A 10,597-nucleotide genomic window follows, 5' to 3' on the forward strand; every position below is an offset into this window, starting at 1 on the left:
ATGCAATTTCTGATTTGTCAACTTACCAGTGTTGACCAAAATGTAAACAAGGTCAGGAATGCTCAGTTATAAGGAATTGATGTTTTCAATGTATATCAATACAAGGAAAATACAACTTCATATAATGTCACCAAATGTAACATAATTCTTGTGATTATTATAGTTAATATAATTATTATACTTGGAAGCAAACTATGTAAAAATAATTAACCTTAAATTAAAACATTTCACATTTAAAGGCATGCAAATATGAACTGATACGGTAACAAAGTACACGTATGATGTATCTTCTTAGAGATATTGATAATACTTGAGTGTTTTGCACAGATTAACCTGCTTTGTTACAGGATTTGAACATGTTAAGCGTGTGAAATATGTATCAACACCCTTTTATTAGCTTTCTTAGTTTTGATGACGTATATAACGTATTTTCCATATAATTGTGATTTCAACGCTTTCTCAAAATACAAAAAGAAAAAAAGAGGGAAAACAACGAAACTGACAAGGTCTGACTTGCGGCACGATGTGTGAACTGCACTTAAACTCCGAGCAAACAAACCTGTCCCTTTAAGAGAGCAGCTACACCCCTTAGCATGTGACAGCGTCCGTATCCAATGTCTGCGTCCGACATGCAGAAATCTGGTTCAATCCGGTTTCCATCTTATATTTCTATATAAAAACTTTATAAAAGATACAGCCATTATATTACATTTACCATTGGTTAACGGTATTCAGTGTACAACGGTGGACATCCTTCCCAGTTTCTCCTAGTTTTGTTACATTTTCAAACGGTAAAATGCCCAAAAGAAAGGTAAGTAACATAAATATACTGTATTAGGTTGAATGTATGTCTATAAATTTGGCGTTTAAAAAAAAATCCCGATCTGCTTTTTGTGCAGCGTAGTGAACTCGTAAGCTTTTGCATGCATGCACTTTGCAGCCTGGAAATGGACACAGCTCGGCGGCAAGGGGATATCGTGAATGCAGTTTTCTTACATGGGAGATGTGAACACGGGAGAGACACGGATGCATATTTTTGCGACGCTGTGCCGCACGCCGTGTTGTCGAGTTGCCCCGTGTTGTGAAAATGCACCGCGAAGTTGCACTTCTTAGCGCGCGCGGCGACTCGCTCGGCATCCCCGGGGCTCGCGGCGCTCCGGCCGGATAAAGCGGCTGCGTTTCCACACGAATCGCGATTAATCCGCATCCAGGCGCCTTTTCCACCCACCCGCGGCTCCTGCGCGCCGCCGTGCGTGTTTCACACGGGTTTTTCGTGGCGTTTTTTTTTATTTTTTGACATATCAGGTATAATGAGAAGTTTAGTTCTTTTGTATTTTTATTTTTTAATTAATATTAATTAACCGCTAAACGCGCCAGCTTGCACGGAAACTGGTGCAAATATCTTAATTAAATAGCCTTTTTAAAACCCTTCGTGTTGGTGTCTACGGTGCGTTGATTTGGATTTAAAATACAGAAATCCCCTCGCCTTTCTTGTTTGGGCAGCTTGAGTCTCTTCCCACTCAGCCCCTGCCGAGCTGCCATCTTTGTTATTGTGATTTCGGTCAAACTGGCGCTTAGTTGTGGAAATGTTTATTTTCAATATTATTGTATTTTGGATGTCTTACAGAGGCGCTTGCATTTAATTAAAATATTTAGACAATTAATAGTGTGATGCATGTTTTATCAATAGGCGGTAATTTAAATATAAATATGTATTTTCGACAAAGACCCCATCGGGACGACTGTAATCCGGACTGTTTGAATCCCTCGCTATTTTACAGACGGATTTCGGGGGGTTGTTTGTGTTTTAGTAAATGGTGGGCGGTTTCGTCTTGTGACCTTCCTTTTGCGCTCGATGGGATACAGAAAAGGACGCGGCGGAAAAGTTGCTGGAGGGAAAAAATACGCGAATGGAAGAATATTCCGTACACATTTTGAAATGAAATAAATGCACGCAAGAGTGTAGTTTTAAACCGAAATTAAAATCGCACTAAAATGCATGTCTTTTGTTGAGCGGCGGCGCGCAGGCGGTCGGATTTGAATTTGAATATGGGCGGGAGAATCCCAACCGCCAAAAGCGCGACGCGGAAGTGCGGGCGGCGCAGAGGATACGCTGCAAAGCGGGGTTTTAAACGGGTTTCATCGCGTCTGCATGCCGGCCTGTTTGGTTTTTATCCCCTATAAAGGGGTGACGCCCGTTTGAACCATTCAAAAAGATTACAAGTGCATGAAAGCGGTGACAGGTGCAACTTGGTCACCGCAAGTGCATAATGTTTAACACACGCTGTTAAAATGTCCTGTTTGACTTTAAAACGCCAAAGCACGTTTTCTTAATATATTCAATTAGATTTTCGTGTAGCACATGCATGCATATTTAAAAAAAAAAAAAAAAAATCATAATCCCGGTCTGCGTCACTGATTTCAAAACATCGCCCTTACCCTGCGTTTCCCTTAGACAGTGAAGTGTCAGGGCAGCTGCTACACAGTCCGCACTGTGCATGACTTCAGTGCAGTTGCATGAATATTAATGCATCACATTTGCAATGCATATTTTTAATGTGCCCTTTCTTTATTTTAAATAAAGGGTGTATTTCTTATTTTTCTGTACGTTTTGTTTTTCCAGACAGACCCTGCAGATAAGGCAGCTCGGTCTAAGGAAGAGGTTGGTTAATTCCCTTTTGCAGTTTCCTGTGAAGAAAGACAATTTTGTGTACCTCACGGTGTGCAGCTTGCACCAGCAGATGTGTCAAGCTTTTTACTAAACTTATAACTATAATAATAAACCAAGCTCAAAAGACTGAATTGTGTTTTTTTATGTGACTTAAGTCTAAATATCCCTGGACAGATTCTACATTTAAAACTTAATCTAGCTAAATATGTTTGTTATTCTTAAAAATAAATAAATAAAAAACTAAACATACTTTTCTCTTTTGCTCCTCTATTATAGCCAAGACGTTCAGCAAGGTTGTTGGCTGTGAGTATCATTTGAGTTGTTTTGTCATGTAATAGTTGTTAATAATAATAATAATAATAAAGGCATAATTATTGTGCTGTCAATCATGATGCCATATTGTCTCTTAAATCTTAATTTAACGAAAGATACTTTTTTTTTGTAATTCTAATTTTTATTTTTAAGTGTTGGACCAAATGTTATTTCTTCTAATCTTTGCAACATTTTGCTTTAACAGAAACCAGCCCCTGCCAAAGCGGAGCCCAAACCCAAAAAGCCTGCACCCAAGGTACGATACAAACCCCATGATGTATTTGAAAATTGTACCCCCCCCCACACACACACACACATACACACACACACTTAGCATGATTAGTATTGTGTTTAATTCAGAAATGAAAACAGACATATTCTAATGTAATCAGCAAACATTTCTGCAAGAAAATGATTGCATACAACTGGTAGTTTGTCATGGGCATTCCCCCTGAAAAAGTACCCGTCTTACAGTCATTTTGAATCTTGTTTTCTCGGTTGTTTCTCGTTTTTTAACTTTCGTAGACTCTTTTACATCATCGTTTGTTTCTCAGCCATCTGTTTGTATAAAACGTGAAGAAATGCACACAAAGCCCTGCCGAAAATATTTAAGTAAACACCCAGTACGAAACTTTAGTTAATGAAGTCAGGCAAGTTTTTCAAGAAAATCAATTTTGGAACTCCTGTTCTTAAGGGCTTCTTTGAAGTGCGAATTGTTCTGGAATTCCCATGATTCCCTGATAAGATTCTAATTGGATTTCTTTATTCAGTATCTGTATGTGTTGGCGGAGTCATTTAAAGTTATGGAAAAAAGTTATGGTAATTGTGTAAGTTTAATGTGTTTTTCTTAATATAAGTAAAATAAGCTCATTTTTGTATCGTCAGGTTTGAAGAAAATAATGTTCTTTCTTTTTAATGATTTGTTGCAATAGTGTATCTTTAAAAAGTAAAATAGTTGCTCTTTAGTATGCGGTTGCCCCCAGACTCTGGCCCATTACAGACATGACATCACACACTGCCGTCTCCCTCATTGTGCCACTAATTAAGACGTCTAATCCAATTAAACGAGACTCGTGGGTAGTCGAGTCTTCGCATGTCTTGAAATTAGTATTTAACAGGATCAAGTTGAGAACCGTCAACCGGTGGGTTGGTTTTGCGCCGACTGAAACCACACGCATATGTTGGATGTACCAGTTAATCACATGAGTGTATTATTATTTATGCTATATACTGGTATTTTTGATGTAAACTCATCTGCATCTTAGAATATAAAACATCCTGCACACAAAACCCTGGTAAAAGTTTGCTAGTTCCCGTGCCAGTTTCACTTCCTGTAGCCGATGCCGTGTCCTGTGAGACGAAGGCTGTGAGTTCCATGGTCTTTTTGTTCACAGAAGGTGGCTAAGGGTGGCAAGAAAGGCAAAGGCGACGCTGGAAACAACCCTGCTGAAAATGGCGATGCTAAGACCGACCAGGTGACTTTAAAAAAAAAATGTTAATTGATTTTATCCCACCAAATTAAAACCACCGTTTTAGTGGCTAGTCTGCAGTCTTAATTAAATTATGTAATTGGTCATCTCAACAATTTGATCCAAATGATTCTCTCACCTCGTGTCCGTGAGTAGCTTCGGAATGTTGAAAGTTGCTATTCTTCTAAATTATTGTTGAACATTCTGTCCAAAGCACGTCACAATGAGGAGGAAATGGTAGAAAGTTACAATACATCTTTAAACCAAGTAATACAGCCCATAACCACAAAACAGGCCAACATCTAATCCAGAATAGCTTTATATTAGTCTATAAAGGAGTACATTTCACATTGGAATTGCAAAAACACAGAAACAAGGCAGGTAAACAGTTTGTGTAACAACTTCACAAACAACATCAAGAAATAGCAAAATGAGACAAAATCCCAAATATGTTGATATTGCCGAATGGATACATTTTCCATATGTTCAGTTTTAGGTGGGTCTGTTTTTCTCAACACTTATTTCAGTTTAGAGTCAGTACTTTGTGTAGTAATATGTGTGTGTGTGTGTGTGGTGTCTAACGAAAGCCGGTTCTTGTTTTAACAGGCACAGAAGACCGAGTCTGCTGCCGACGCCAAGTAAACTGCGTTTGAACTTTTGATAATTCTATGTACTCGGTGACTGTACAGTTTGAAATAACTATTTTTTATCAAGTTTTATATAAAAAATGCAGTTGTTAGAGTTCCATTGTTAGCTTAAATTGTATTGTATTGAAAGTGTGTGCAAAAGGGGTTGTCATTAGCTTAAAACTTTTTTTTATGCCATTGTTAGAAAAACTCCGTCCGTACAATGTTGAAATAAGATGTTGCCCTTTGTAATAAATTTTAAAAAACTGCTGAATGTTACGATTTTTTTTTTCTCCTACATTTTGGTTTTTAAATTTCCGTTTTAAATACCAAACCTTATCATAAGGCAGCTAACTTATATTTTTTAAAATAGTAGAATTTGCGGGATGGCCTTTTTTTCCCCCACCAGATCATTTTTAAGATAAATTTATATGATTTCAATCGAGTAGATATTGATATGTAGCCTAAATCTCAACTGCAGATCCGAATATAATGAAGGTGTGCCAGTCTAGTCAGCAATGTTGAAAAAAGGAAACGAGAAAACCCTGGAGTTCAGTCGAAAATGTGAACTGACCGTCCTTTTAAACTGATGAAAATGTTTTTTTTTTTTATTATTTTTGTGAAAAATATAATTGGGAAGCATTTAGACTGCTTGCATTAAAAAAAAAAAAAATTGCCGTTCTTTACATTATTTGCATTAATAATAATAAAAAAAAAATCACAAAAGCTTCTGTTTTCCTTGGTCATTTACGATCTGTGTTTGTTTTTGTGAAATGGCATAAAAAAATGGGATCTTTTTTAATTTTTTTGTGGTGTTCTACGCATTAAGTTCAGGAATACCATGTTAGTTCCTGTATTAATCTTTCTGTGGCCGTCATGAAAGCCGTGCATTAGAACGTGATGCACTTGTCTTAACCTTATGCTATAGGGCGAATGCATTTTTTTGTCTAGAGGTAAATGCACTGTCATTTTTGAAGGATGAGATTGATGCCATACAAGAATGTTAATCTGAAATGTGTATTTGTATAAGTGGTCACGATATTAAAAAGTTGTTCCCAAGATGAGTTGGCAGTGACCTGTACACACTACTGTTAATCATAACAGTGCTTTTTATGAACTAGTTAACTACATATACTGTATATTCCCGATAAAATACAAGAATACAATTCTAATTGTGTTGCCAGTTGGAATAAATTAATTGCAATAAAGTTAGCGCACTGCCAGTTTACCTTGGGAGAATTGCGATTGGATTATAGTAGTGTCTTCCTGTGTCCATACTAACAAGTAAGTGTTTTTCTCTTTGTATCAACCAACCTTTAGCAGTGAGTAAGACTTAAGCATGCAGCATAATTTGCACCAGATTCCTCGAACAGACTGTTCTTTTTTCGTTCTCGATGTACCGATAATTAATTGCCTATTTAATTAACTTGTTTTGGAATATAATTAAAGGGGGAATAAAAATTAGTCAGTTTAATATATGGCACTAGTGTGGATGAGGTCTGGTTAGGGGAAAAACACAGTAGCATCCTTTTTATATATCCTGCACTGCTCTTGGAGAAAGTCAATTTTACAGGGTCGGCAGAAGTTATTGATTTGACAAGAGTCAAGACTAAGTGTAATTGAAACTCCCAAGAATTTGTTTTTTGTTTTCAGACCCTCGTTAAAGAAAAAGCACATTTTCAATTACAGGTACCTTACAAGTGCCTTAACTTGGAAAGGCCTTCGGAAACATGGATATTTTAGCAGTTTCATTTTTGGTTCTGTCAGGCATTTAATGTGAAATGGTTTACCATATTGTTTTCAATGGTCAATATAATAAAGTTATATTTTGAACACAGACGTTTCACACTTGTCTTGTGCGATTAGGAGTGTTTCTAAAGCGTCTTTAAAGGTGGAATGAGCAGAAGTATTGAGGGAAGTAGCATCTGTAACAGGGTGGGTCACATCTAGAAATCAACACTGTTTTTGTTTGCTTATTAAAGGGAATTGGCGCTGCTCTTAAAATGATGGTTTCATGAGTCTGTGTGTTGCTATAGTGTGTAAGAAAGATATACAACACTCTTCCAGATCTGTTTATCATATAAGCAGCTTTATAAAATGGTGGAGGTCAAAAGCCGGCATGTAAACCTTTAGGGTTTCGGGATGTATTGTATCATGTAACTACTTCCCAGAGAGCTGAAAAGCTACAGATTCTAGATTCTGGGGGACAACTGCAGACCGAGTTATTATTTTCTCCTTTTCAATGACAGAGATTAGAAGATTTTCATTCATTGTTTTTCTTGCACAGTCTGCAGCGATCACTATGATCCCAGTGTAATCCGTCATCCGTTTGCATCACTAGCATCAATCCCCTGACGTCCACTGGTTTGTGGGACGGGCTGGTGCCCAGTAATGCGTGTTTCCAGTGAGACGTTCGGAATTGAATGTCTTCGCCAGGTAAATAGTAACTCGTCTTGTATGAGGGTTGCTTAAAAATAACTGCCGTCCAGACCTGCTGCCTGAGGGGACTGCGCAGCTACAACACTGATCTTAATGCATGTCGATGTTTTGTCCAAACTAAAATGAAAACATTCACTTCTGTAGGTACCCAAACAAAAGCACACCATGAAAAACGACGTAGGTAAAAACATGTTATTTACTGTTAACAGTTTCTTGTTTATATGTTACACCTATAACAGTAATGGAAACAAATATAGGAAGTGATCCTGGTGTGTGTGAAAACACACGTAAAATATAAACCTGTAAATGTTAGGAGACCCCAGTCAGCACCTGAGCCCCTCTAATGCTTTTGTGACACATTGCCTTTTATTTATGAAAAGAGAAACAGCTTTAGCTTTTAAGATTTAATCTGAATGCATATATATACGGACGGGTGACAAATTAAAGGAAAAACCAACATAAAGTGTCTCAGTGAGGTGTTGGGCACCACGATTCCCAGAACAGCTTCAATGCTCTTGGCACAATTGTACGAGTCTCTGAACTCTACTGGAGGGATGAACACCATTCTTCCAAAAGATATTCCCTCATTTGGGGTTTTGATGATGATGGTGGAGAGCGCTGTCTAACACATTAGTCCACAATCTCCCATAGGTGTTCAATTGGGTTGAGATCTGATGACTGAAGTCCATAACATATGAGTCACATCACTGTCATACTCATCACACCATTCAGTGACCCTCGTGGCCTGTGGATGGGGGCATTGTCATCCTGGAAGAGACCACTCCCATCAGGATAGAAATGTGTCACCATAAGAACATAAAGTTTACAAACGAGAGGAGGCCATTCAACCCATCATGCTTGTTTGGTGTCTATTAATAGGATAAAGGTGATCACTCATAATAACTTTGGAATGATTTGCAGTGACCCTTCCCTCTAAGGGGACAAGTGGACCCAAACCATGCCATTAAAATGCCCCCCACAGCATAACAGAGCCTCCGGGCCTGTGCCGTATTCTTGGTGTCCCACACATGCACTCGCCCACTTGTTGAGAATATGGTGAAGGACGACTCATCTGACCAGATCACTTTGTTTTACGTCTCTGTAGACCAGTGCCTATGGTTTTTGCACCACTGAACTCTCACATGTGCATTTGTCTTTGTAATGAGGGGTTGATGCACTGCAACCTTACTATAATATCCCTCCCTGTGTCATTCTCAATGGGCTGTTCTTGCTGACATCCATCATGTCCTGCATTGACATTCTCAGTCACCTGGGAAAGAGTTTCTTTTCCGTTTTTCCTTACATATCGCAGTAATAAACAAGCATCGAATGTGCGCTTTCAACCACAATTACCAACCCTATTTACTGATGTCTTTCCCATAGATCTAAATGCAGATGTATGTGAATTGTTCCTATTGAAACACTAGCAATTTGAGCAGCCTTTGTGACTGAAGCTCCTGCCATTTGTGCCCCAATAATGACCCCTCTTTCAAAGTCAATTAGATCCTTTCCTCTTGCCATCTTGATCCAAAATCAAGGTCAACTGGGTCAGCTCAGCATTTGTATACATTCCACAGAGCAGGATAGGATTTTAATTGCTTAATTGTATCATGCAGTGCACCTGTTTGGAGGCATCTGCATTCGTTATGTTCCTCCACTCATTTATTCAGGTTTTTCCTTTAATTTGTCACCTGTCTGTATATAATCTGATTATTCTCAATTTAGTGTATTTTGGATCGGACCATTGTACATAAAACTGATTTTAAGAATCGTGTGTTACGCTTTACATTCCACCTGCAAAATACCAATAATAAATTAGGAACAAAGTAATTGCAATGTTGTGACTTGACAACATGGACTATAAAAGCAGTTGAAACCGCAGAAGTGTGTTTCCTGTGTATGATTTGTAGGTATGAATGATTTCCTGCCAAATTAACATATATATTCATAATTCATAAAACAAAATACATGTTTTTACTGGAAAAAATATTTGGTACTTCATCTGTGTTGTACTAGGCATTGAAATGGCAAGGATTGGCAACGATGTGGATTAGGGTACACAAATTGCATTTATTCACTCTATAAAGCACCTGTCTGTAACCAAATGCATGTATTCATTCATTGTATTTTATCAAGAGAAAAAAATTGTAAATGAATATTTCAGTGTTAATATATTGGTTTATTTTACATTTTTAAATGTCCAATTGTGTTCTGTTGAATGAATAGGGATTTGGGTTTAAGAGCAGACTATAGGTTCAGATTGTGTCCATATATGTCTGATTCTCCCTTAGAGCAATGAGGAGCTCCTGTGGGGAAAGATGTGTCTCTTTTCACGAGACACAGCATTCATGTGTTGCTGTGAGAGATATCTTCATAAATCAATGGCCAGAGGTCTTAAGAACTGAAATCAAGACTTCAAAAAATGCCAAATGGAATTAAAGGAAGGAAAACCCATAGGTTCCTGGCTTCTATATTTTTGAACTTGCCTTATCAGAATGAAAGTTTAGAAACATTTCTAATGTTTAATGTCTGTGGCCGATCCATCTAATTTGTTATTTCTGAAAGTAACGTGCGTTTCCTCTAACACTTAAAAGAAACTTCAATATAATCTGAAATCTTCATAGCTAAGAAAAACAGGGGCAGCGTTCTAATACAACCTTCATTCACAGTGGGTTTGTATTTGGAGATGAAATATCATTGTCAATCCAATTCCATATTTAACTGAATTCTAGCTTTTCTGCTTTTAGCAGTGCCTTTCATACTGGTGTTCGAACTGAGAAACATGCTTTCTCAATGTGACCTGCAAGAGAAACAGGTTCTTTGGAAACAGGTCAGCTTGTTGTTATTCAGTGTTAATTGTTGTGAGGCTCACAAACACAAACACTGACCGGCGCCTAAGGCTCTTCATTTTTCTCAACGTGATGCACCTTGGAAAACTGTTTAAATCTGGGTCCCTGAGTGTGACACGTTCAAGAGCATTGATGTTCTGCTGCTGCCGAGCACACATTATTTTATCAGCACTGTCACCTTCCTGTGAAAAATCACTTCCATGCAGTGCACCTTACTGGTCAGCCAAGCCT

The 10,597-nt window shown here is 38.0% G+C and overlaps 1 protein-coding gene across 1 annotated transcript; it reads left to right on the top strand.

Annotated features, from left to right (window-relative positions):
• The first annotated feature begins 652 nt into the window (after positions 1 to 652).
• hmgn2 (high mobility group nucleosomal binding domain 2) lies at positions 653 to 5,347 on the top strand. The gene is made up of 6 exons (XM_066717515.1): positions 653 to 811; positions 2,624 to 2,662; positions 2,948 to 2,974; positions 3,189 to 3,239; positions 4,378 to 4,458; positions 5,059 to 5,347. Exons 1-6 carry the CDS (start codon positions 797 to 799, stop codon positions 5,092 to 5,094), a joined length of 249 nt encoding a protein of 82 aa, XP_066573612.1. The 5' UTR covers positions 653 to 796; the 3' UTR covers positions 5,095 to 5,347.
• The last annotated feature ends 5,250 nt before the right edge of the window (positions 5,348 to 10,597 follow it).

This window comes from Amia ocellicauda, chromosome 11 (genome assembly GCF_036373705.1).
Source record: "Amia ocellicauda isolate fAmiCal2 chromosome 11, fAmiCal2.hap1, whole genome shotgun sequence".
Lineage (NCBI taxonomy): Eukaryota > Metazoa > Chordata > Actinopteri > Amiiformes > Amiidae > Amia > Amia ocellicauda.

Excerpts from the sequence above, each read along its gene's own strand:
- hmgn2 (XM_066717515.1), top strand. Across the intron at positions 2,663-2,947 it reads CAGCTCGGTCTAAGGAAGAG|CCAAGACGTTCAGCAAGGTT; the intron begins GTTGGTTAATTC and ends CCTCTATTATAG. Across the intron at positions 4,459-5,058 it reads GCGATGCTAAGACCGACCAG|GCACAGAAGACCGAGTCTGC; the intron begins GTGACTTTAAAA and ends TTGTTTTAACAG.